At 36.9% G+C, this 27,891-nt stretch overlaps 2 protein-coding genes and 1 long non-coding RNA gene across 5 annotated transcripts; 1 reads left to right on the top strand and 2 right to left on the bottom strand.

The window, feature by feature from the left end:
* The first annotated feature begins 201 nt into the window (after positions 1-201).
* Positions 202-7,240, top strand: LOC136235847 (pentatricopeptide repeat-containing protein At1g71490). 3 transcript variants are annotated; one of them, XR_010691964.1, is made up of 5 exons: positions 202-633; positions 1,510-4,050; positions 5,208-5,417; positions 5,530-6,456; positions 6,621-7,240. XR_010691964.1 is itself a non-coding variant. In XM_066025913.1 (2 exons), exon 2 carries the CDS (start codon positions 1,704-1,706, stop codon positions 3,891-3,893), a length of 2,190 nt encoding a protein of 729 aa, XP_065881985.1. In that variant the 5' UTR covers positions 202-633; positions 1,510-1,703; the 3' UTR covers positions 3,894-4,245. The 3 variants fall into 3 exon arrangements, 1 of the variants encoding a protein (XP_065881985.1); XR_010691965.1 differs by lacking the exons at positions 5,208-5,417; positions 5,530-6,456 and having other exon boundaries at positions 6,621-7,225; XM_066025913.1 differs by lacking the exons at positions 5,208-5,417; positions 5,530-6,456; positions 6,621-7,240 and having other exon boundaries at positions 1,510-4,245.
* Positions 4,149-5,672, bottom strand: LOC136235851 (uncharacterized). The gene is made up of 4 exons (XR_010691966.1): positions 5,251-5,672; positions 5,097-5,168; positions 4,843-4,971; positions 4,149-4,283 (listed from the first exon to the last, which is right to left on the bottom strand). It is a non-coding gene; the product is annotated as an uncharacterized lncRNA (long non-coding RNA).
* Positions 7,241-7,758: 518 nt separating the features above from the next.
* Positions 7,759-11,764, bottom strand: LOC136234760 (uncharacterized). Its single transcript, XM_066024230.1, has 5 exons — positions 11,318-11,764; positions 8,983-9,097; positions 8,826-8,907; positions 8,194-8,245; positions 7,759-8,086 (listed from the first exon to the last, which is right to left on the bottom strand). The coding sequence occupies exons 1-5, from the start codon at positions 11,732-11,734 to the stop codon at positions 8,024-8,026; spliced, it is 729 nt and encodes a 242-aa protein (XP_065880302.1). The 5' UTR covers positions 11,735-11,764; the 3' UTR covers positions 7,759-8,023.
* Positions 11,765-27,891: the final 16,127 nt, after the last annotated feature.

A 27,891-nucleotide genomic window follows, 5' to 3' on the forward strand; every position in this document is an offset into this window, starting at 1 on the left:
ATTATGATGTATTCTAACTATTAAAATCGTTGAAGTGGTCTAATCAGGAAAAAAATTCAAAATTAAGTGATTTTATGGAGACAAATTGAAGTTGAGCGACACTTTTGAAACAACATATAAGTTTAGTGACCAAACATTCATTTAACCACGGGACTTTCATCATTCAACTGAAATTACTATACCGTCCCCGCTAATAGAGTTCTCTTTTTCCCGTCTCTTTCCCCTTGCGTTTTACTTTATCTCTTTTGCCGTTTTGCGTTTGGCTCTCCCATCTGCATTCCTTCTCTTTGCTCTTCTTCTCCCTTCTTCTTCAACCTCGACTCTGTTGGTCTCGGCCTCTAATTCGAAATATAACCAATTCCTTTGTTCCTCTCTTGCTCCAACCCTTGTTTTACCTACTCCCTCAACTTTGTATCAATGAATTTATGAAGATAATATGGGAAGAAGAAATTAGAAAATCTGTTAACTCTCGGAGAGGCCATGAACAGCAGAGATAAATGAATCCGGTTTAGCCGCTGTCCTAGAAGGAATTAACTTGCTTCTGCCATCAATTGAGTAGTAATTAGAAGGATTTGACTGCTTGTAGCTTCTTCTATTCGCTGTTAAAGTAATTTTGCCTTGGCATTGAACCTGGTATGTTTTTACTTCTGTTTATTCGGTTTTGAGTTTTACGTGCTTTTGGATGCATCATTTTCTTTTCTTTGTGCACTCGTTTAACTTCTACGGTTTTCTCAGCACTTTGTTTTGGTTGTTTTTTTTTTTTTTTTTTGAAATTGAGTATTTCTAGTAGAAACCTAGCTGATAATTTGTTTTTATTTCTTTGTTTTCTTTAGTGGTGCTTCAATGGAGCTGCATCGTATCCTTCATTTCATTTCATTTTGTTGTTTTATCAGATACCAATTTTGTTTTCTTTGATTTTCTGTTTTACTTTTTATTTTATTTATTCAATTTTTAAAGATGATGGTTAAATTCTATACTATACTATAGTGTTGTCTTACTGTTGATTTGTTTGAAACAATTATAGAGTTTAATTTTGTTGCTCATGGGTTCAGTTTAGCAATTGATGCATGCATAATTGTTTGTGGTGATGATTTGATTTGTCAGTTGTGCTAAATTTAATTGTTCCTTAAAAAGATAATTCTGTAATGAAGGAAGGAGTTCAATTGGGCATTAATTTAGACATATTTTGAACATCTTGGAGAAAACTGGATGATTGTGATAATAATCAATAAAAGCTTAAGAATTTTTCTATAGGGTGTCATGTTGCATAAAATTTTGGTAGCTGAATTCACTTTATTAAAATATTTTTAAGCATATTTGGAACATGTTCAGCAGTCAGAACTGCTTCTGAGAAAGATTAAAACTGAACTTGGTCATGCTGATTTTGCTCATTTGTTTTATTTGTTGCTGCGAATATACTTATATATATATACTGGCTTATTTTAGAAGTTGTTCTTTTGAATGTTTTCCAAATTTGATTTGTCATTGGTATTATTTTAATATTTTCAGGTTGTAGAAGTAATGCAGAAGATTGGTGCCTAAGATAAGTTTATTGAGTTATACTTGATTGGTTTTAAGAAAAAGAAACCGAGTAATCTGTTATCTATTTTCTTCCTTCCCTACGTGCGTGATGCAAATGTGTGCAAGCCATGCGTTCAACTCACTTACTATGCCATCATACACAACCTATACATTTATAGTGTATGCCATCTTCATCTCGTTTTGTACTAAATGTTCTTTCTATTAGTCAAATCCAAAGGTTCATTCCTCGAAAATGGAAACAAAGTACCAAAGAGGTATTTCCTCAAAGCAATATTCCCATTCCTGGGAATTGTGTTACTGTCAATGAACCAATGATAGATAGCCTTGTAAATTCTCTCAAGAACTTTGCACGAGAGGGCCATTTATTAAAAGCATTTGAATCCTTTGCTCTTATCCAGCGCCATGTCTCCTGCGATACTGCCTCCAGTGTCGTTCTACCGTCCGTCTCTTTTCTTCTCTTATCCTGCGTCAACAATAAATCCTTACCACAGGGTAAACAGCTCCATGCTCTTATTATCTCTATGGGATTTGAGCAACACCCAGTTTTGGTACCCAAGCTTATTACTTTTTATTCAAAGTTCAATATGCTAGTTGATGCTCATACTGTAACTGAGAATTCAGACATCTTAGATCCTCTTCCTTGGAATATTCTCATCTCGTCCTACGTTAGAAATGCACTGTATGGAGAGGCTCTTTCTGCTTATAAACAGATGAAAAGTAAAGGTATCAGACCTGATAATTTCACTTATCCATCTGTTCTTAAGGCCTGCGGTGAAACAATGGATCTAGCCTTTGGAAGAGAGGTTCACACGTCTATTATTGCTAGCAATCAACTGTGGAGCTTGTTTGTGCATAATTCCTTGGTTTCCATGTATGCAAAAACTGGTGAATTAGATACTGCTCGTTGCTTGTTTGACAATATGCTAGAAAGAGATGCTGTCTCTTGGAATGCTATGATCTCTGGTTATGCCTCCAACAGAATGTGGAATGAAGCATTTGATTTGTTTGAAAAAATGCGGGTTGAAGGTGTTGAATTCAATGCTATAACTTGGAACACCATAGTTGGAGGGTGCTTGCAGTTGGGAAACTTTAAAGGGGCACTTCATTTGCTTGCTCAGATGAGAAGTTGTGGTATTCATTTAGATTCAGTGGCAATGATTATTGGTTTGAGTGCATGCTCCTACATGGGGGCCATTAAATTAGGTAAAGAGATTCATGGTTCAGCAATTCGTAGCGATCGTGATAGTGCTGATAATGTTAAAAATGCACTGATCACTATGTATTCTAGATGCAAAGATCTTGAACATGCTTATATTATGTTTCAATCAATTGAGACTAAGAATATAATCACTTGGAACTCTATGCTTTCTGGTTTTGCCCACATGGACCGATCTGAGGAAGTCTCCTTCTTATTCAGAGAGATGTTGCAGTCTGGCATTCGGCCAAATTATGTGACTATAGCAGGTATTCTTCCCCTCTGTGCTCGGGTAGCTAACTTACAACATGGGAAGGAGTTCCATTGTTACATTTTGAGGCGTGCAGAATTTAAGGACTACTTGCTGCTATGGAATTCACTTGTTGACATGTATGCAAGATCTGGAAAGGTTTTAGAAGCCAAACGGTTGTTTGATTGGATGAGCATGAAGGATGAAGTTACATATACTTCCTTGATTGCTGGATATGGAATACAGGGAGACGGACGAGCAGCACTAAAACTATTTGATGAAATGAACAGATATCATATTAAACCAGATCATGTAACTATGGTGGCAGTTCTATCAGCTTGTAGTCATTCAGGTTTAGTAACAGAAGGAATTAGGTTATTTGAAAGGATGTATATTGTGTACGAGATAGCTCCTTGTTTGGACCATTTTGCCTGCATAGTAGATCTGTATGGGAGGGCTGGATTGTTGTATAAAGCAACAGAAATTATCAAAAGGATGCCTTACGAGCCAAGCCCTGCCATGTGGGCTACTCTTTTAGGAGCCTGTCTTATACATAGAAATACTGAGATAGGCGAATGGGCTGCCGAGAAATTGTTGCAAATGAGGCCTGAAAAACCGGGTTATTATGTGTTAATTGCTAATATGTATGCTGCTGCTGGTTGTTGGAGCAAGCTAGCAATGGTTAGGACGTATATGAGGGATTTAGGTGTGAGGAAGGATCCTGGCTGTGCCTGGGTTGATGTGGGCTCTGGGGTTTCGCCTTTTCTGGTGGCAGACACGTCAAAATCATGTGGAGATGAGCTTTACCCATTGTTGGATAGGTTATCCGAACTAATGAAAGATGACGAATATGTTGACAGAGGAAATTTTGAGTTGGTTGATGATGTGCTAGAGGCAACAGGATGAGGCTAGATCATGGATTATCAATCTACTTTTCATATGTGAATTAAGATTGTTGATCTCGTTCGTAGCAGCAATTAGTTGGGTGATTTTAGAGAGCCCTTATGAATACATAGGTTCACATTTTGCCTCAAAATGCAGCATAGGAAGGAAGAAAAAGAAGGTTAGAAAGATGATGTTTCCCTTTTGATGTATACTGTTGAAATTTCAATTCACATGTGTACATGAATAAACGGGCTTCATAATCTGTACAAATTGTTTGTTTACCTTTTTCTGTCTCTCTTCCTGCATTTCCTTCTCATGGTGAGTATTTAATTATTTATCCAATTTCTGTAAAAATGCTTTGGTTTCTTGAATTCTCTTTGCTGTTGCCTTTATTTTGCAATTTGCTTCTCTCTGTCATCCAAATTTACAAAGTGAGTTGCAAATATCAGAACAATGGTAGGGTGAGATATTCAGATTTGTTTACATAATTTCTTGAGAGCAACTTGGTGTTATTTTGGATTATCTGAGCCTTGGCGCAACGGTAAACGTTGTTGTCGTGTGACTGAGAGGTCACGGGTTCGAGTCTTAGGACCGGCCTCTTGCCAAAAAATTGGCAGGGGAAGGCTTGCCCCCAGTACACCCTTGTGGTGGGACCCCTCCCCGGACCCTCGCTTAAGCGGGGACGCGTAGTGCACCGTGCCGCCCCTTTTATGTATACAATAAAGTAATGAAACAACAGTTTATCTGCTAGACGTAAGGGGAGGAGTCGGCCCGTAGGTGAACTCAAAGGCATGACATTGAGCAGACTTCAGTAAGCAGTGGTGAATGGAACATATTAGTGATTGTTGGAGATAGACCCCAAGTCGGTATAAGGATTATTAGGAGACACAACATATTCAAATTTCACAACTGCTTCCCAAATCCCTCAATCTCCGCCCTATTCTCCGTTTCACTCCCTCTAGACATCTACCTGGACTGTTTCTTCTTTGCCCATTCCATGAATTGTTTCCTACTTCGTTAGGGAATATTTAAAAAAGCTGCATTCCAGCTTCGTCTTCTGCTCCGGTGTTGAAGATCGAAGCTTAGGGAATCTTGCCTCCTGCAATTAAAGTTAAAGGTCAGCAAAGATAACATCTTTTTCAAATTTTGAGTCAAGCATTTGATGATTTGAGGAACAAAAACAATTCAATGGACATGCTTTTTTTTAATTGTTTTCATCATCACCTGCACATAAGGAGGATCCCTGTGTGCTGGTATCAGCCGGGACACAAAGTATCGAGCTTGAGAACCTCCTTCCTGTTATATTTACTAAAACCGATCAGTTCTATAATTTAGGCATCAATAATAAACAATTACATAGACAATTATGGGCAAGAACCTTGGATGCAAGGATCCTAGGAGCCAGAAATCTCAACTCAGCGAGCTCTTCCGCTAATGTTCTGCAAGCAGCTAAGCTGCTTGCACTTCTAACTTCATCCGCAGCAAGTTCAGTGCCCTTTCAGTACAATAAGGCAAGGACACATGCAGTTCAAAGATCCATAAATGGTAGGGGTAACCTCACTATTCAAATTGAGAATCCACTTGCACATCATTGTATTATATTTCGAGTTTCTATTACTTGGGATTTTTCTTAATATCGGAGATTTGTTGTTCTTAGGAGTAGCAGTGACAAATATGATGGCCCAAAAATCCAATTCAATATGTTTGCTGGAATCCAGTCTGTTCCGCTGGTGCACTTGCTTAGTAAGAGTTCTCTTAATAGTGAGTTTTCTTACTTATTAGCTTTAAGATTTTAGGTTAACATTCAATTTCCCTGTCTGTTTATTTTCTGTAATCTTTTATGGGTATTAGTTTTGAGAACGGAGATATATCATATTTAATCTGTTTGATTTGATGAGGTTCCCAAGATTTGCGGTCTTTGTGTTGAGTTTTCTACTTCTCTTATTTCTTTTTTTTCTTTTTTTTTGAACAGATACTTCTCTTATTTCAAATGTCCATCTATTGGTAGTAAAAGCTGAAAGTTGAAATACTTTAATAAATCATATTTCAGTCTTGATTATGGATAAATTAAACACAGAATAGAGCTCAATTGGATTAAATTGAACACGCAACGAGATGAAAATGCTATCAATGGGTACCCCTCTAAACTCACCCAGTTTGAAATGTATTCATTTACCTTTTGAAAGATTATTTCAGTTTTTGAAAGGCAAAATGAAATTAGGTAACTCAACTTAATGAGGTGTATTACTAATACCTATTCCCTAGCAGTAAATTAAGAGCTTTCGGACCCGTTTGGTTTAACTGTTGTTTGTTGTTTTGCTTGATGTTTGCTGTTTTGAAAAAGCTGTTTTTGTAAAAAGCTACTTTTTATGTAGAAAAGGCAAACAGGAGTTCCTAACGAAACACCTAAAACTCTCCCTTTTCGTGTCCTTAGGAAGTAACTATATGGTTTGCATTGTACCCTAAACACACTTATCCTCACGCCAGAACCTGGGGAACCGAGAAAACTCGAGATTCAGATGGACAGAAAATTCATCTGAGTGGATGGAGATTTTTGTTTCTACTTGATGAGTTTGTAATTAAGGTGAGTTGTGATTTCTTTTCATTTGAATCTGTTTGATTTGGTAGATGGCCTTCTGATTTCTGATGCACCATTTCAACTTTCAACTATTTTGATTCTTCACATTGTTTCTCGGATAACCACTGCTGTATTTTTGGGTTAATTGGAGAGTTTAATTATGTGAACAGCATCAACGACTGGGGACTGGTTCGCTAGAGGACTAAGTTGGCAGATCAGAGGAGGGTTCAGCCATGAGAATGGGCATGACTTGGCGCTAATGGTCAGTGATTTTCTTGGAAACGGAGGAAACAATGGCCCTGCTTCCTGGTGTAGTAGCCACATCGGATCTGGTCTCTCTAATCTCCATCATCTTGCTCATAAAATTTTGGTATCTTTACTTTTAAAAATATTATATGGTGGTATATAAAATCATTGCAATTCAAAATATTCAGATACTTCTGGAAAATTGACATCTCGTTGATGCTTTGTTTGTGTGTAGGTTTATTCAAAATAAATATTTTTATTTACAGGCTTTGATCAAAATGATGATATGTTATGTTTTCGGGTAGAAAGGATTTTTAAAGCATAATGAAAGAAAAAAAAAAAAAAAAAGACATTCCAATTTATATACGCTCTACTCCCTACCCTTGGTTCATGATTTTTCTTTCATTTTCATGTCACTCTTCGGATTTATACTCTAGATTATTTAATGATAATAGAGGTTTACTTTGTTTCAATTGTCTGTGTATACTTTCGTTAACAACATGCATTGATCTGTATGTATTCTTTCTTTACGCTTTGATTAGTAAAGGAAAGATTTGAAAGGGTTAACGAAAAACTTAATAAAATAGAACTAAGTATGTGTTAACCCTTTCAAAATCCTTCATCCAATCAAACCATTAAACTGTAAATGGTAATATTCTTTTCGGTTTTTGTCAAATTATATGGCTCCTTGCAAATCATACTTTCTTTGTCATCATAATTTACAAAATACTATGCCAAATAATTTTTTACCATAATTTTAATGCTTATATATTTTTTGTACTCTTAAGATAATGTATCCCTTCCATATTCCCACTATCTCCGGAGTATCCGATACATGTACGTCAACCTCTTAGAAGTATTAATGCTTCATAAGTTAGAACTGTCTGATGACACTACACAAGGCGTTATAGAGTGACAAAAACTAGTCTATGTTGTTATTAACTATCGAAAACTAATGGTTTCAGCTTTCTAAAAATAGCATATTTGTTGAAGATTTGTACATGTTTTATGTTTTCTGCTTGTCCAGTGAAATAAAATATACGTTAACTGTACACATATAGATTCGATAAATGTTGCTTTCTATGCATAACATAACATTTGTACAGAGTCGAATAAAATCAACATCTAATGCACAAAATTTCAATGTATAACAAGAACTTTCAAACTTCAATTCAATATCAAAAACTTCCCTTCTGGTTGATTTTGGCTAAAAGTATCATCATTTGACATCAATTTGAGGTATGCGGAGAGAATTTGTTGATCCGCTAGCTGAGGAATTCACCTATGGAGTAATATATATTAACACATTTGTTGCAGAGATTTCTTCCTATAACTGATCTTCTAGCTGAGGAAAGCGTTCCAGTAGCCAAGCTACGCCCCTGATGATACCCTGTTATCATCACAGAGGTGTCAAAATAGGTTATCATGTCATAATCGTATTATATTTTTCTTGTGTGAGTACGGAATATGACGGAAAGAAGGAAAGCAGATATTTACCAAAGCTGCCTCTCCAGGTTTGATTGCAGGCTCAACACTATCTCTTCCATAACTGTTTCAAAATGAAATATCAATAACTACTTGTCAAGTTTCCAAACTTCCACTTATAGAGTATAAAATTAAGGGTAAAGTGCCAAAAAAAAACGTCGTGCTTTCACGTATTATCAAACTAGTATCTGAAAAAAAAAAAAAATTGTCCAAACAGTGACAGAGCTTTTTTGTTTCACTAAAAACAAAAAATCTTTTAGTTTGACACTATAAGAATGACTGTTAACGGCCTCAAAATGGAAAATTCCAAGAATTAAAGTTGTTTAGTACCAAATTTACTATGGAAACAAATTTTTTATTTTTCAAAACCATCATTTTCAGAGCTCTCTCTAAGACATTCATTTTATCTCTCCTCACCAAACGTCACCTAAATGACCTCAAAATAAAAAAGTTTAAGAATTAAAGTTGCTTATAATATCATCAAAAGTCTTTGAATTTTTTAATTTTGAGGTCGTCAATATTCATTTTATTTTTAAGATCCTTGGTTTTAGTAAAATAAAAAGCCGAAAGAACTCAGTCACCGTTTGGACAATTTTTTTTAGGTACCAATTTGATAATATGTGGAAACAGAGTGTTTGACTTACATTATCTGTTTTGTGCCATTGATTACTTCTAATCTATAAAAGCTGCATCCTTTGCTGAATGGAAATGGCTTGCCCTTCCATTCTGTTACAGTTTAATAATTTAGAGTGTAAAATCTTGAGCAAGAAAATAAATTTGTGATACTTTGTTCAAATGTACCTAAATGCCAAGTAACTCCGACGGCTAAGGAATCCTCCGCAGATATATCATCGACAACGAACCGGAGATCCGTGCTGATTGAATCAGTGAACTTGTTGAAGAATTCTAGTATTGCCTGCATTGTTAGTCCAGTTAGAAAAAAGTAGCAATGTTCTCCATTTTGATTGGATCTTTTGCTTTCATTTCAACTGATTATAGATTTGATCTCTTAGGAATATGAATTTACTAGCTAAACTATTTTGTTCCTCACAATAATCTTGTTAGGGTGCATACTGCTAGTGCTCTATTTTGATTTCTGAACATGTTGTGATGTTCATAACAACTTCTAACAACAAAAATATACTCTTAACTGTCTATTATGACCTCAAAATTAAAAATGATCTCGAAATTAAAACGTTGAAGATTTAAAGTTAGATTGTTTTTTTAAAATGAAAAACCTCGGTCATCTCCTTTAGCAAAACGAAAAAGTTCGATCACTGTTTAGACAAATTTTTTTAGGTACCAGTTTAACAATACGTGAAAGCACATGGGTTTCTTCTGGACTTTACCCAAATTAACATTGACTTACATGATTTGTTTAGTGTCGTTGATTACTTCTAACCTATAGAGTTCAGGTATATTGATTTGATCATGGATTAATTTGATCATTCACACCAACTTTAACTTTAAGGACTGATTTCATATCCAAAAGATTGATTTGTGTTAAATTGACACTTCATTCCTGCCAACTTTAAGGCCCAATTTCACCTCTATGAGAAAAGATCACACCTCAAATTGCTTAAATCTTTTCTTATAGCATTAATCATGTCATATTAAATAAATTTAAGGGCTAATTACAAATCTAGTCCAACTAAAAGGGGTCATTTACATATCTAACCCATTTTGCTTCTGTCTTACCAAATTAGACACTTTCAACCACTTTGGACAAAATTACCCTTAGTTCTTTTGGGATGAAGAAGAAGAAGCAGGAGTAGATCGATCGATCGAATAGAACTAAGGGTAATTTTGTCCAAAGTGGTTGAAAGTGTCTAATTTGGTAAGACGGAAGCAAGGTGAGTTAAATATGTAAATGGCCCCTCTTAGTTGGGCTAGATTTGTAATTAGCCCTAAATTTAAAATATTAATGAAATATTCTTAAACTTAAAGGACAATTGGCTTTTTAAATCAAATTCATGAACTCTTAAGCATTGTCTTCAATTTTACTTTTCATATGTGAAAAAAAAAGTACTCCTCTAACCAAGTTTGGTCTAATTTAATTAATCAATGTTGGTTTGAATGGTTAAAGGTCTTAAATTGTTTAAGTTTGATCTAATTTTTTAGATTCTTGACTAGGGAAGAGAAAGTAAAAAATAAAATTACAAAAATCGATTTTCATTAGATTCTTTCAAGTTGGAAATCGAGTTTGAAAGAATATGCTAGAAATGGATTTCCGTGTTAGGGAAAAGATCGATTTGGCGATTCTAATGCTGGAAATCGCGAAATGGGAGATGAGAAATCGAGCTTGGAAGAACCTAATCAATAAACTCTCTATCTATCCTAGTCAGTAAACTCTTACTTTATTGTGCACATTAATATGCCGAATCACCCTAACAATGCGTAGAAGTGAGTATCGGTTCGGTTCAACTATTAACCGAACTGAATGCTGGTTAACCGAACCGTACCAAATAACCGAAATTGATTGAACCGAAAATTCGGTCCAGTTCAGTTACCAACCAAATAACTAAAATTTTTATATTTTTAATTTAAATGTTTAAAATGTTATAAATTATGAAATTTTAGCTTCATTAATTTTGGAATTTGAAATTTCAAATTTAATTAACCAAACACTTATACATTACAAATTAATTCAATAATATTTAAAATTAAAATTTTAGGTCTTATACAAATTGAAGTATGAAGAATAAATAAATAAGTAAAACTATATTTTTTATTTAAACATAAATTATGTTCGGTTATTGGTTACACCGATATTGTTTTGGAATTATGTTCGGTTATTGGTTAGACCAATATTGTTTTGGAATAACCGAACCGAATACTAAACAAGGAAAATTTGACGAACCGAACCAAACGATAATTTCGGTTTGGTTATCGATTCGGTCATCGGTTTTTGGACTTTTTACTCACCCCTAACAATGCGTGCCACATAAAAGTTAAATAAGGACGGAATTTATAACAAAATTAATGATCAAGACTCAATGTGAACAAATAAAATCGACCGACTTAATTATGTTTTTTTGCCTTTTTATTATTATTTAATGCAAATCTGCATGTAATTAGGATAATTAAAATTGAATGGTTATAAAACAATTGAAGAGCGAAAGAAAAAGAAGAATACCTTGCGACCAACGAAGGGACGAGGAAAGATAAGGTCCTCATAAACACATTTATCTGCGATGAGCTCTTCCACCGACGCAAGATCATGCTCGTTGATTCCATTATAAAACTTCATCACTATTTCCGATGCAGACTCCGCCGCTTCTCTGCTTCTTGCTGTTGCCGGAACCATAACCGTCGGATTTTCCGACGATGCTGATACCGTCATTATTGCACTTCTTTGTCTCCCTTTCCTCCTATAAAAACTTTCCGATCTCCTACGACTCAGGCGAGTTGGAGTTTTCCGGCAGGTAACTGTCGGAGGAGGAGGAGAAATTTGGATCGGAGTAAGGAGATGAGAGATAGTGGATCTGATTAGCATGATTGATGATGGAAGCTTTGAAGAAGAAGAAGGGGTAATGGAAGGGGAATTTATCATTTAATGGAGTTATGTTAGATATTTTTAATTTTAACACAATTAAAGAGAATATGCAAATATTCATTTTTAAGATTTTTATTTAACTTCAAAATATTACATTTTATTTGCATTGAAATTATAATTAATGGGGAATTATAATGTGATTTGTGCTAAAATTGTTATGCTTGTAAAAAATTATTGTTTGTATTTGCTCGTGTTAATTTCAAATAAAATTCATGTAGTTTACACATGAATTTCTTTATAGTATTTCGCGTTATGAGATCGTGTAATTTTTAGAAACTCTCTCATTTTAGAGGGTTCGACTCTTATACTAGTAATTTTATTGACAAATCTTAATTTAATAAAAATAAAATTTAGTATTATTTTTGAAATAATAAATGTCATTCTTTTATATAATTAATTCGGTTACTTGATCTGAGACTTATATGGTGAATACTAAGATTTTAACGAGCCTAGATTTAATGAGTTTGGTCATTCATTCTTAGATCTATGTGAATATTATTGATCGTCTGTTATCTATTAGATGCATCATCTTCCAATTAAAATTTTTTATCTATCAAAAGTGCTATCTTTAGGTCTTGAACTCAATATCTCTAACTAAAACGAGCTGAGGCCCAAATATTAGACAATTAAATGATGTATACTATTAACTACAATTTCATAATTATATACTACACTTTATATACCAATTAAAATTAATAATAATGATGATAATAAGCTAAAAGTAAGAAGCTTTTTATGTGCAAAATATCTAGTCATTGTAATCTAATTCAGCTCACTTTTCTCTTCTCCATAGATAACATTGTCAAACTGTTTGCTGCCATGGCATACAGTGTAGCATCCACCTTGAGATTACAGATCTAGATAGCTAACTTTTCGAACCTCTCGACCTATTCCGAAAGGGATTCTATTGGCTCTTAAACTAGATAATTGTGAGATAGTACTTTGTTGCCTGAAGAGATCTTTCTGATACATGAGATAAGACAGAAAGATGATTCGCACGAGGTCGTTGATCGATGATCCCACTCTGATGCCTAAATTACTAGAGTTTTAGACAAAGTTTCAATCAATTAGGAGTAATTGCAATAGATGTGTGCATGCACCTTGATTATAGTGTTATCTCATGGGTTAAATGCACACTGAACTTACATGGTTGTCTCAAAATAAATGGTCACTCAACTTCAATTTGTCTCAATAAAATCACTCAACTTTGAGTTTTATCTCAATTAGGTCACTCCGTCGATTTTAGTGGTTAAAATGCATCAAAATAATGACATAGATGACACGTCAATATGAGTTAACTCAAATCTCTGATTGAAACGAAATGTGACAGCCGCATGTCGGGTATTTTTATGAAAAAAACTAAATTTTAGTTTTTTTCCATAAAAATAATCGACATGTGATAGCCATGTGATGCATATGTGGATGTCATATGTCATTTCGGTTAGAAATATGAGTTGTCTTATATTGACGTATCAATTATTTCATCATTTCGATGATTTTTAATCATTAAAATTGTTATAGTGACTTAATTGAGACAAAACTCAAAGTTGAGTATTTTATTGAGACAAATTGAAGTTGAGTGGCCATTTTGAGATAACCATGTAAGTTTAGTGACTAATGGTGCATTTAACCCGTTATCTCATATTTATAAAATGTTTAGGGGTATTGTAACACTCTGGTCCAATACCATGTAGATATTGTCCGTTCTGGCCCAATTCCAACACATTGGGCCTCACGGCTTTAAAACGCGTCTTCATGTATTGGATTCACATCTTACTAATAAGCTACAATCACTCCCTCTCCATTTCCGATTTGGGATTCAGTTCATTCCTGGCCCCATAGATATCCCTTAGAACCGCTCCTTGCTCAGGCCTTCTTATCCTGGTGCCACCCACTCCGGACCGGGTCATTACTGTTGGGGTTTAGTGTCCTATAGACAATTGTTCTAGGATACAAACGTAATGTAAATGAATTGTTCTTTATATCATTTGTTTTAATGAGATATATGTTTTATAACTATATAAAAGGCAATCTCTTTTAAGCACTAAATAAAGTCTAATAAAAGGAAATCCGTAAGTTTGTTTAAAGTGATTATAAAGTGTTCATACAAGCATGAAGTGAGACAAAACTTTATAATAAACTAATAAACTTAAAACCACCCCAAGTCAAGTGATATGTTTAGGATTGATATATCACTGTTGAGACTTGCATGTAACAATGTCTTCTGTCCGACAGAAAGCTGATCTCACAAGCTTCATATATAAAGATATCTGGACAGTTACATGGATCCAATGAAAAGTAGTTCATTAGGATTGGGGATCCGATTTGAGATAACAGGATGGGTAGATTCGTCCTTGTCACCTGTTCATCTCATTGGTATTAATAGGTATAACTAATCCTCAGACTCAAAGGAATATTAATTGGTATTCTGGATTACGGAATGTGACGCTTTGACTCTGGTGTAACACGATCCTTAACAGAGATGACTCTGGGGTGTGAACAGTAGACGTTGGGTATCATAGGAAGTGATTGCGGGATCATTATATATTGGATTGAGCATTTATCACTCCCGATGAATGGGAGATACATCCAAGGATCGCTTGTGGAAGACTCGACTCTAAATCCTTGCAAGGTGATAGCTTAAGACTTGAAATACAGATTTCACTTAACCTATCTATTTGAGTTGACTCGGCCTGTACAAGTAAAACGAACTTCTCGCTATATGTGACTTGACATCATCCATAGTCATAAGATTCAGTTCAAGGATGTAGTTGATAAAGGATTGAATTATACTGTAACTAATACGGAAAGGTTAACGACAGAATCAACCTGTCTTCTTATAGCTCTGGGGGAATGATTACGGACTTGCTAATCACATACTCTGTACATCATTCCGTTATGCAAAGATTAAATATAATTCTTTGAAAATTATTTAATAACGTTGCATACGGCTAGATGCAATAAGAACCTAATGGGTCACACATAAGACTTGGAACCTAAAAGAGAGATAGATGTTAATTAATTGATGGAAGCCTAATTGAGCCCAATAAGGCCCATAGACCAAGGGTGGGTCGAAATTCATGTAGATAAAATACATGAATGATTAATTTGATTTTATTAATTCTAATTAGATTAGGATTATGAATTAAATTAATTAAGAGATAAATAAGTTAGGAGTTTTAATTAGATTATAATACTCCTATTATTATCCAATAAGGTTATTATTATTATCCTTAATATATTAGATATATAATAAGATAATAATTAAGGAATTCTATTCCGAATTGAATTCCTATTCAGTAACCTAATTCTATCTAACTAGGGATTAGATACAAGAGATTATAAATACCCCCCCTAGGATTTTCGAAATCCACTAGTGCAAACCCTATTGAGATTTTCGAAATACTCAGTGCAACCGGGAGAGAGAAAATTTCGACACCCCTAGTTCGAAGACGAGATTTTCTACGGCTTCCTTCCGATCAATTGATTTCATCTATTTCTTTTATCCTTGATCTTGTGTTGATTAGTTAGAAGCAATCTACTTTGGTTGCTATTCAACGGTTGATTCTGAATTAATCTTCCCGTGTTTTATTTCGTGTTTGGGAACTCGGAGAAGAGTTGTGGGCACTTCATTAACAACGGTAGATTGATCATCAAAAGGTAATTCTTCTTATCCTTCTTTATATGAAATAACGATTAACGGATCCTAGGGTTAAATGGAAATAGGTTAAAATTTTATATTTCCGCTGCTATACCTTAGCCTAATTTCCAACAGTTACAGGCCCACCAGCTTCCGCCTGGTTCTTCCACGAACCACACATCGTACGTGGAGAGTCGGCTCTGGTACCAATTGTAACACCGTGGTCCAATACCATGTAGATATTGTCCGCTCTGGCCCAATTCCAACACATTGGGACTCACGGCTTTAAAACACGTATTCATGTATTGGATTCACATCTTATTAATAAGCCCCAATCACCCCCTTTCCATTTCCGATGTGGGATTTTGTTGAAACACCTTTCCACAAGATTTTGATTTGACAAAATCATCCATGATTAAGAGACAATTAAATTTAAGTGCTTTATTTTAATTGTACTAATCCGTTTGTTCAATGTTGAGTATAAATATAAATAAAGATAAATATAAAAAGTAAGACAGGAAGAGGTCAGCATAGAAGCCTAAAGTATCAAGCTGAGTGGAATCAAACTTAGCATCAAAAGACAAAGACATACACGCCCACAACAAATGTCTCACGAAGATGAGCTGACTAAAAATATACTCAGCTTGGAAATTGCCGATGACAATGATTTACGCAGTAGAAGCTGAGTAATTCTTCAGGACAGCATGAAAAAGTCGTTTGCTAAAAGACAATGATTACCGCCCCTCTGCACCAATAATTGAATCCTTGGAAAATACACAGAAGACACATTCCGAGATGTATGGGTCAATGGATTATTGGTAAAGGACAACTGACATAAAAAGACAAGCCAGGCGCAAGAAGACAAGCCTGACGTCTGAAGGAATGCAGAAGAAGGGAATGGCCAGGACAGTCTGAAGCTGACCAGAATCTGTCCCCTAAAAGAGCCGTTTTAACATTAACGGCTACATCATTTCAAAATGATCCATCACAGATTTTCCCTATTTAAGGACAATCAAACTTCTTGGATCATTGCCGAATCACAAGAAGAAAAATACAAGAGAGAAAAGATACAAAAGCACTTAGATACAAAAAGAGATCTTACACCCATCTTCTATTCCTTGTGTAAATGCTAGAGTGATTACTTGTAATCTTCTAAAGTGTTCTTTATTTGAAAAGGAACAAGTGTTTATCAATTGAGAAATTGAGAGTGTAGTGCTGAGTGTTTGGTTGTAAATATTCAGTGGTAGAGAAATCTAGGTGCTGGGCTGTAGCACTTAGTAGGAGTTGAGTAGACGAATAGAGGAAGGTACTCTTGCATATTCAACTGCCTTGTAATTGGTTTGTGCTCTACCTTTAAAGAGCTCAGTATTGGATTCTAAAAGCCCGGAGGACTCTGGGGACTGGACGTAGGTAGAGAGGCCGAACCAGGATAAGAGATACTGAGTAATCTCTAAACTCTCTCTCAATATATATATGTGCATGTGTTATGTGTGAAGTTTACTCAGCATATAAAATTGTTTAAAGTTGACTCTGAGTAATTTCAAGTGCTAAGTTAGAAGCTGACCTCCAAGAGTGTCAATATCTAACTTATAAATAAAACAACTTTAGTCAATATCCGGCCAAAGCTGTCTTATAGCATATCTGGCCAAGCTGACCAAAAGCTGAGTTGACAAACTCGCAAAATAACTAAGTCAGCATACAATAAAGCGAAAAAGTTATATTAGTTCCTAACCCCCCCTTTGGAACTAATCACACGGGACCAACAAGTGGTATCAGAGCCTAAGCTCACTACTCAAAGATATAACTATCTTGAGCGGATCCCATAAATGGGTGAGAACAGCACTCGTTTCCTTCCAGGGAACCAAACAACACAGATACTCCCTGAGGGATTATCAATCACTAGACCTCCCCTATTCTTTGGATCTAATTATACATTCTGGAAGAATAGGATGAAAAACTTTATTCAAGCCACAAACATGAGTGCATGGCTTGCAATTGTTCAAGGTCCACATGTGCCCTATAAAACTGTTAACAATGAGAAAATTGTTAAGAGCGAAGCTGAGTGGACAGAGGATGACCTCAGAAAATTACAAAACAATGCTTCGGCTATAAATATGTTTCACTGTGCTTTAGATGCTGCAGAATACAATAAGATTTCAGGTTGTGAGTCAGCACAGGAGACTTGGAAAAAGCTTGAAGTGACCTATGAAGGCACCAGTAAGGTTAAGGAGTCCAAAGTCAATCAGCATATGAGACTCTACGAGCTGTTTGAGATGAACGAAAATGAAGACATCTCAGAAATGAACTCAAGATTCACCAACATCATAAATGAGCTCAAAAGACTTGGAAAGAGCTTCACTGAAGAAGAACAAGTGAAGAAGATCTTGAGAAGTTTACCTAAGAGTTGGCAAGCAAAGAAAACAGCTGTAGAAGAAGCTCAGGACTTGACTACCTACAAATATGATGAGCTAATCGGATCCTTGCTGACCCACGAAATCTCTATGAAGAATTTTGAGGCAAAAGAAAAGTCTGAGGATAAGAAACAAAAATCTCTAGTGATGAAAGCTGACTCCACAGAAGCTGAGTCAACTGATGATGAGGAAATAGCCATGTTCACTAGAAAGATGAAGAAGCTGTTCAGAAGAAATGACAGGAACAGCAAAAGGCCATACAAAAGATGTGACATGTATAAAGCTGAGCCAAGTGACAACAGATATTAGAAAGATAGCTCCAAGTCTATCACTTGCTTCGAGTGCCACCAAACTGGGCACATCAAGTCAAGCTGCCCAAACCTAAAAAGAGATACGAAGGGAAACAAAAAGGCAATGGTAGCAATATGGAGTGACAGTGACGTGTCAACATCATCCGAAACTGAGCAAAATGAAACTGCCAATATATGCTTCATGGCAGATGATGGAGCTGACCAATCTCAATCTGAGCAAGCTGACCTCTCTGATGAAACTGACCAGGAGGAACACAACAATGAGGTAACATCCTTACTTTTACTTAGAAATGAAATGGTAAATGCCTTGAGTGATTTATATGCACTAACTAAAAAGTGCAACAAGAAAATCAAATCACTCAGCAGGCGGTGTGACGAGATTGAAGAGGTCAAGCTAAGTGACCTCCGATATCTTCTCCAGGACAACTCAGATTTACATACCAACATGCAAATAATGCATAAGCTTGTCACGGAGGTTCAATCTGAGTCAAAGAAACTTAGAAAGGATGTTGCAATCTTACAGAGTCAAACAAAAGGCTCAAAAAGAAATAAACCCCATACTGAGTACGCAAGTACTAGTCAGCATAAGCAATTCACTCAATGTGAATGTTGTGGAAAAAGGGGGCACACAAAAGAAGTGTGTTGGCATAACAAGCGAGTTGTCCAATGTGACTTCTGCGGAAGAAAAGGACATTCCACAAAGGTATGCTGGCATGCTCAGCACAACAATGCTGACCGCACTCAGTACAACCCCCAAAGGGTAAAATTTTATGACTTTTGTGGTAAGCCAGGCCACACTATAAAAGTATGTCGTCACAAATTAAAGTATGATTTTGCACCTGTTTACACTAACAAGAAAGGACCCAAAAAGAATTGGGTACCTAAAAATGAATAGTTTAAAATGCAGGTTAGCTTGACATGCGTAGAGAAGTCAAAGCTGTGGTATATAGACAGCGCATGCTCAAGACACATGACAGGTGATGAAACACAATTCATCACACTAGAACTTAAACGAGGTGGAAGTGTAAGCTTTGGAGACAATAAGAAGGGTAAGATAGTCGGCTCAGGTACTATCGGAGGTAACCCAACTATTGAGTTTGTCTCCTTAGTCAAAGGTCTCAAATACAACCTACTGAGTGTAGCTCAGCTTTGCATGAGCGGCAGAAAGCTTGTATTCAATGATACTAAGTGTCAAATACTCGAAGGGAACACAAATGAATTGATTTTAACTGCCCCTCGTGTAGATAATGTTTAAATGCTAAATTTAGAAAAACAGTTTTCCAAAAACATATGCTTAGTGTCTAAAGAGGATAACTCCTGGCTATGGCATAGAAGACTTGGGCATGTCAGCGTGGATCTTCTTGCCAAATTAGCTAGAAAGCAATTAGTTGAGGGATTACCCAAATTAAAATTTGAGAAAGATCAATTATGTAAAGCTTGTCAGCAAGGGAAACAAACCAAAAAGTCATTTCAAAGTAAAAATATTGTCTCAACCAAGAGACCATTAGAATTACTACACTTGGATCTTTTCGGACCTATCCAGCCACTCAGCTTGGGAGGTAAGAAATTTTCCTTGGTCATTGTAGATGATTTCTCTTGGTACACTTGGATCAGCTTGCTGAGTAGCAAGGATGAAACTTTTGAGATGTTCACTACACTCATTAGAAAGCTTGAAATTGACAAAGACCTAAAAGTAGCTCATATTAGAAGCGACAATGGTGGAGAATTAAAAAACCAACAGTTTGATGAATTCTGTGAAACCAGTGGTATTGACCATAATTTCTCTGCTCCTAGAACACCTCAACAGAATGGGGTTGTTGAAAGGAAGAACAGAACAATTGTCGAAATTGCTAGAACTATGCTGAGTGAAAATAGGCTTCCAAAGTACTTCTGGGGTGAAGCTGTCCACACAGCATGCTATATACTGAATAGGGCTCTAGTAAGACCTATACTTAAGAAAACCCCATATGAACTTTGGAAAGGATGAAAGCCCAACATTGGTTACTTTCGTGCTTTTGGGTGTAAATGTTTCATACTCAATACAAAGGACAATCTTGCAAAATTTGATGCTAAAGCTGACGAAACGATCTTCTTAGGGTACTCAACAAACAGTAAAGCATATAGAGTCTATAATAAACGAACTCAGATTGTAGAAGAGTCTGTTCATGTTGAGTTCGATGAAGCTGACCCAACAGGAAAGACAACTCAGCTCACTGAAGATGAACCAAGCTCAGCTTCCGCTGACCAGAATGGAGCCTCTGAATCATCAATACAAGGGCTGACCAAAGGTAAGCAAGAAGTTGAAATAACATTTACTGACCAATCTATCCCTGTAGAGATTGTAGAAACACCTATTCCAAACGACTCAATACATGAACCAAAAAACTTTGCTGATGCTGAGCACGATGAATATTGGATCAATGCCATGCAAGAAGAACTTGACCAATTCACCAGAAATGAGGTATTGGATTTAGTGCCTAAACTTAGGAATCAAAAGCCTATAGGAACTAAGTGGGTTTTTAGAAACAAACTAGATGAGCATGGAAATGTAATAAGAAACAAAGCTCGACTTGTAGCCCAAGGGTATAGTCAGCAAGAGGGTATTGACTATGGGGAAACATTTGCACCTGTTGCTAGGTTAGAAGCAATACGTATATTATGTGCATATGCCAGTTTCATGAACTTTAAGTTATACGAAATGGATGTCAAAAGTGCATTTCTTAATGGTTTCATAAACGAAGAGGTATATGTTAATCAACCTCCTGGGTTTGAAGATCCAAAATTTCCAAACCACGTTTATAAACTCAAAAAGGCCCTGTACGGTCTGAAACAAGCTCCAAGAGCTTGGTATGAGAGGTTGACCAACTTCCTGCTGACCAGGAACTATGTCAGGGGAAAAGCTGACACAACCTTGTTCATTAAGAAAAAGGGGAAACATACCCTACTTGCACAAATATATGTAGATGATATAATATTTGGTGCTACTGACGAATCTTTATACAAAGAATTTAGCAAACAGATGCAAACTGAGTTCGAGATGTCCATGATGGGGGAACTCAACTTCTTCCTTGGACTCCAAATCCAGCAAGGTAAGAATGGCATCTCAAGGAAATGTTAAAGAAATTCAATATGATGGACTGCAAACCCATATCAACCCCTATGAGTACTGATACTGTCCTATGCAAAGATGAGAAAAGTAAGTCAGTAGATACTAAACTCTATCGAGGTATGATAGGTTCGTTACTTTATCTCACAGCTAGTAGACCGGATATACAGTACTCAGTATGTTATTGTGCGAGATATCAAGCTGACCCCAGAGAATCTCATCTAACAACTGTAAAAAGAATTTTTAGATATTTGCAGAGTTCAGTTGATGCAGGTCTATGGTATCCAACTTCAAATGACTTCACACTCATTGGATATACTGATGCTGACTATGGACGAGATAAGCTAGAACGTAAGAGCACTTCAGGAGGATGTCATTTCCTTGGAAGCTGTCTAGTATCTTGGTTCAGCAAGAAGCAATCATCTGTGGCCCTGTCTACAACTGAAGCTGAGTACGTGGCTGCTGGAAGCTGTGTTGCTCAAGTCCTCTGGATAAAGCAACAGCTTGAGGATTATGGAGTGAAGACTGAAACAATAGAGATCAAATGTGACAACAAGAGTGCCATTGATCTGTCCAAAAATCCAATCCAACATAGCAGGATGAAGCATGTCAGCATAAGGCATCACTTCATCAGAGATCACGTACTAAAAGATGAGATCAAGCTGACCTATGTGCCAACAAATGAACAGCTTGCAGATATCTTCACCAAGCCCTTGGCACGTGAACAATTCAACATACTAAGGGAAGCTATCGGTATGTCTAATCCCCTTCAATAAATTTCTAAGTAAATGTTGTATGATTGCCATGCTGAGTGAAAATTTGAACGTTGTGCAAATGCCATGCTGAGTAAAATAAACTACTACTGAGCTCAAAATGTAGAAAAATCACCTCATACTGAGTTGACATACATGTGGTGTGATTATCCTGAGTAGGTACATATACTGAGCAACTATCATATACAAGGTAGGAATTCACCTCGATAAGAACTAGGTTCTCAGTATCACAAACGGTTCATTTTCTAGGAAAACTGCGCTAAAACCCACTTGCACCATTAAATGCCAACACGTGTAATAAAAAGCACCTAGGAGAGGCAAACAATTATGAGACAACCCATGCGCCGGAAATGTCATAAATGACAGAATCTCTGTCGGTTGAACGCCCCAAGGAAAAACGGCTAGTTCAATTAATAGGACCATTTTAGGTATATATAAATAATGGATAAATTACTCCTCAAATCTCTTCACACGTAAATCCTTTAGTATTCAGAATCTCTCTCTCTCAAATCTTCCACAAAATCTCTGAAAATGACCAACACTCAGAAAATCTCCGGTGAAAATTCTGGAAAATTGATCACCGATGAAAGCCCCAAATCTACTCCTCAGTCTAATCTAACTCCGAGCAAACGCCGACAAACGGACCCGGCAAGTTCCTCAAAACAGAAGAAACCCAAGGCCAGAATCATGGTAAAGGTTCACACGAAAGTCCACAACCTGGAAGTCCTAAAATGCCGCTGGTTCTCTCCCAGCTTCGTTATCGCCGAAAAGTCATTCTGTGAATGGATTGAGAAAAACGAATGGGCAGGCCTCTTCTCTCTCCCCGGAACCACCTATCCTCGGTTGGTTAGGGAATTCTACTCCGGTCTCCATGTTGACAAGGACGATGCTGACTATTTGGAGACGCACGTTAAAAGTCACAAGATTGTAATCACTCCGTCCTACTTGGCAACCTTACTCAACTTGCATAACAAAGGAACCGAGTTTAGAACAACAAAAGAAAAGGTATCAACGGAAAAGCTTGACCAGATGAAGGGATTTTGCAAACCCAAAAATTACAAAGGAGAAATCCCCAGCACCAGTATGGGGCAAAACCAGAAGATGGCGCACTACCTATTCACTAACTTCATCTTCCCTAAACTCAACTCAGTCTCGTCTGCCTCCAACTTTAAGCAGTGCTTTATATGGCACATGCTAACCTATTGCCCACTCAATATGCCTGTATTTTTGGTAGGAGCACTTCAACGTGGGGGTAAGAAACTTCGACTAGGTTCTCTAATCACCAAGATCCTTGAAGATCACAAGATTGAGACTATAACTGAAACTAAAAGCTTGGGAACAGAAATAACCGCGGCTCTGCTATTTGGGTTATTGTTCAACCAACCTCTAAAGGGAGGTGAAGATGTTGAGGAAGATGAGGAAGAAAATGATGCTGAACAAGAAACTGAAACTGAGCTTGCAGCAGATGATGTTGAGCCAGAAGTTGAACCAGAGGAAGTTCCTGCTGATTCCCCCAAGGCAAAGAAGAAGAGAAAGACACTTGCCACTTGTGCAAAGGATATTGAAACTGTGCCCAGAAAGAAGAGGGCTATGACCAGAGGAAAGAATGATGATGCTGACCCACCCCAGGTTACACCTAAGTCAGCAGAGAAAAGGAAAGGGCAAGCTGAGCCCGAGGAAGAAAGTGAAGAATCCCCAGAACAACCTCTGAGGAAGAAAAGTCGAAGTTCTGGATTGAAAGTTGTTGAAGCGGATCCAATTGATTGGGTTGTGACACCCAAATCTCACTGCACTCAGAACATTGGGATTGATCTTGAGAAAACTCCAGTTGAGCAAGCTGATGAAGGATAAGAACAAAGACAGGTTGATACTCAGCCTAATGCTGAAGAAACCGATCATGCTGAGCCGGATAATGTTGAGCAAAATCAGGAGGCACATGTTGAACAAGAAGAAGAGGAACATCAAAGAGAGGATCTGAATGTTGAAGCCGAGGTTGAGGATGAAAATGTTCAAACTGACCCTTCACCTCTAAAAACTAAGTCCCTCAAAAGATTGAAAAATAAAGCTGGCAAGACTCCTCTTATTGATCTTTTGGCTGAGTCTCCATCTTTGGAGCAAATTACGGATCCATCCACTATCCAGTTCGAATATTTTTCCCACCATGTTGAGTCTCCTCCTAAGGAATCAGAGCAAAATCAAGCCTCTGTTACTCGCACTGAGGAACATGCCAAGACTCCAGAGAATCCAAATCCTGCCGAGCCAGAGCTCGAAGATCCAGCCACTCAACACGGGGAGAAAGCTATGGATCCACCTGTTCAAACTCAACCAATTACTCAAGCTAGTAAGCAGCCAACTTTACCACCATCCAGCTCCACCTCCATTCCTGCGTCTGAGCCAACTTCCACTGAGCAACATACATATCTTAGTGCAACTCAGTCTGGCCGTCACATCATTGAAACGGCTCAATCTCTTCTCCAGGAGTTCACCACTTCTGATGCTGCTAGGTTTGCTCATCCTGAGTCAACAAATATCTCTGCCATCACTCAACTTCTCACGGAAATTAAGGGACTCAAGGATCTTATCAGTATTGTGACCACCGTCCAATCACAGCAACCTAAGCAAGATCACATTGCCAAGCTGACTGAGCTATTCCTTCTGATGATAAACCACATGAACTCCCTTGAAGGTAAAATCAACAATCTCTCTGTCCCTAATCCAGGATATGCAACTTCGGCTGAGTTAGATCAACAATTTGCCAAACTGAGAACAGAACTACACAACCTTGGGACAACGGCCAATCCTGAGTATGCCACATCTGCTGAGTTGCAGGGATGCTTTGCCAAGATGACTGTTGATCTCACTTGTACACGTGAGCTCGTTTCCTCCACTTCTCAATGTAAAATTGATCAATTGAGTGAAGCCGTGAGTCTCCTCAATGTCAACAAAGCTCAGATGGATGTTGAACCCAACACCAATGATAAACTTTCATAAGGTATTCTGCAGGCCATTCGCTATGACAATGCTCAACGCATCTTCTATGACTCTGCCCTATTGAAGATGTATCATCAATCCTTTGCTCAGATTACCAGCTCTCTTACTTGGCTCAGTAAGTCCCATGAGTGTATTATCAACCTGATCACTGGGTCCATCCCTGTTCCTCGAAACGTTCGAGATGATTGTGTTCCTGTCATAGATGGCTTGAGTGAGAGCACGAAGCGTTTACAACGCTATTCCAATGTTCTATATCCTCAGCTGCAAGAAATGACACCTTTGTCTATAAACCCGATGTTGGCAAAACGGGGGAGAGAACTCAAGATGGAATTCAACAAAAGACAGGTGCATCAGGGAGCAATGTGAAAGGAAAGGGTAAGGCCTTAGAGTAAGAAAAGAAAGGGTTAAGGCTGTACTTGAAGCACAAGTAAAACTTAAGTTTGTTTCTGTTTCAAAATCTATTTTGTGGGCACAAGTATTGTGTATGTGTATGTTTCATTCTATCCAATGAACTTTTTAATTCTGTTCAAATGCCATGCTTGTCAATACACATTAACGTAAGCAAATTGAACAAACAAATACTCAGTATACCAAATAACGAGTAAATCAAACTGAGTATTCAAGCATTTCTGAAAGCTGACCTAAACTCAAAGTAAATTAAAACTAAATCTAGCCAGTACACAAATCCTTAGTTTGTCTCAAAATAAATCTTGGAAGGTTTAAGAGGTAAATTAACAGATGCAACCCTTACGGGGGAGAAATCTCAGAAATATGAAAAATAAATCAATCATGGGGAATTTCAAAACTGAGTTCCATAATTATGCATTTTGCCAACATCAAAATGGGGGAGTTTGTTGAAACACCTTTCCACAAGATTTTGATTTGACAAAATCATCCATGATTAAGAGACAATTAAATTTAAGTGCTTTATTTTAATTGTACTAATCCGTTTGTTCAATGTTGAGTATAAATATAAATAAAGATAAATATAAAAAGTAAGACAAGAAGAGGTCAGCATAGAAGCCTAAAGTATCAAGCTGAGTGGAATCAAACTTAGCATCAAAAGACAAAGACATACACGCCCACAACAAATGTCTCACGAAGATGAGCTGACTAAAAATATACTCAGCTTGGAAATTGCCGATGACAATGATTTACGCAGTAGAAGCTGAGTAATTCTTCAGGGCAGCATGAAAAAGTCGTTTGCTAAAAGACAATGATTACTGCCCCTCTGCACCAATAATTGAATCCTTGGAAAATACACAGAAGACACATTCCGAGATGTATGGGTCAATGGATTATTGGTAAAGGACAACTGACACAAAAAGACAAGCCAGACGCAAGAAGACAAGCCTGACGTCTGAAGGAATGCAGAAGAAGGGAATGGCCGGAACAGTCTGAAGCTGACCAGAATCTGTCCCCTAAAAGAGCCGTTTTAACATTAACGGCTACATCATTTCAAAATGATCCATCACAGATTTTCCCTATTTAAGGACAATCAAACTTCTTGGATCATTGCCGAATCACAAGAAGAAAAATACAAGAGAGAAAAGATACAAAAGCACTTAGATACAAAAAGAGATCTTACACCCATCTTCTATTCCTTGTGTAAATGCTAGAGTGATTACTTGTAATCTTCTAAAGTGTTCTTTATTTGAAAAGGAACAAGTGTTTATCAATTGAGAAATTGAGAGTGTAGTGCTGAGTGTTTGGTTGTAAACATTCAGTGGTAGAGAAATCTAGGTGCTGGGTTGTAGCACTTAGTAGGAGTTGAGTAGACGAATAGAGAAAGGTACTCTTGCATATTCAACTGCCTTGTAATTGGTTTGTGCTCTACCTTTAAAGAGCTCAGTATTGGATTCTAAAAGCCCGGAGGACTCTGGGGACTGCACGTAGGCAGAGAGGCCAAACCAGGATAAGAGATACTGAGTAATCTCTAAACTCTCTCTCAATATATATATGTGCATGTGTTATGTGTGAAGTTTACTCAGCATATAAAATTGTTTAAAGTTGACTCTGAGTAATTTCAAGTGCTAAGTTAGAAGCTGACCTCCAAGAGTGTCAATATCTAACTTATAAATAAAACAGCTTTAGTCAATATCCGGCCAAAGCTGTCTTATAGCATATCTGGCCAAAGCTGTCTTATAGCATATCTGGCCAAGCTGACCAAAAGCTGAGTTGACAAACTCGCAAAATAACTAAGTCAGCATACAATAAAGCGAAAAAGTTATATTAGTTCCTAACCCCCCCCTTTGGAACTAATCACACGGGACCAACAGGATTCAATTCATTCCTGCCCCCATCGCCATCCCTTAGGCCGCTTCTTGCTCAGGCCTTCTTATCCCGGCGCCACCCACTCCGGATCGGGTCGTTACAGGTAATCTGTAAGTCAATGTTTTCCTTAGATTTCTCAGAAGACATCTAGATGATGGGCGTATTTTAGGCAGTTTGTATTATACCCGGTTTGAGATTCCTTAATCTTAGGTGAGATTAATGGATTATAATTAGAGGAAGATTCAAATGTCTTCTCATTAGTCCATGTGTTAAAGAAAAGGTTTTATTTCTGTTTAGTTTAATCTAACGGCTCTCACTGGTCTAGACATCCTTGTTAATCTAAGATGAGTACACTGTGTACATTAATATTATTTATAAGATATCATAATTTTAACCACTTAACAACTAGTATTCTTACGAAATGAATAACTAGACGGTCGCGTTTAATTCCTTGTAAATATTTTTTTTAGAAATATTGGATAAGAGAAAAAAATTATTGGAAAATAAAGATTTTTCGGTGTTTAGCTATAACACCAAAAAATATGAAGAAGTGACGAGTGATTTCTGTTTTCAAAATAGTAAGAAAAAATGAAGTATGATTCCAAAATATTAAAAAATGTTCTATTAGGTAAAGTATTTTCCACAATT

The sequence above is a fragment of the Euphorbia lathyris genome, chromosome 7, assembly GCF_963576675.1.
Source record: "Euphorbia lathyris chromosome 7, ddEupLath1.1, whole genome shotgun sequence".
NCBI lineage: Eukaryota > Viridiplantae > Streptophyta > Magnoliopsida > Malpighiales > Euphorbiaceae > Euphorbia > Euphorbia lathyris.

Bases quoted from the DNA above. Each gene is read 5' to 3' on its own strand.
- LOC136235847 (XM_066025913.1), top strand. From the start codon at position 1,704: ATGCCATCTTCATCTCGTTTTGTACTAAATGTTCTTTCTATTAGTCAA.
- LOC136234760 (XM_066024230.1), bottom strand. From the start codon at position 11,734: ATGATAAATTCCCCTTCCATTACCCCTTCTTCTTCTTCAAAGCTTCCA. The intron at 8,908-8,982 runs GTACATTTGAAC...AAACTGTAACAG, and splicing joins CGGAGTTACTTGGCATTTAG to AATGGAAGGGCAAGCCATTT. The intron at 8,246-8,825 runs GTAAGTCAAACA...ATTTTGAAACAG, and splicing joins AATGGCACAAAACAGATAAT to TTATGGAAGAGATAGTGTTG.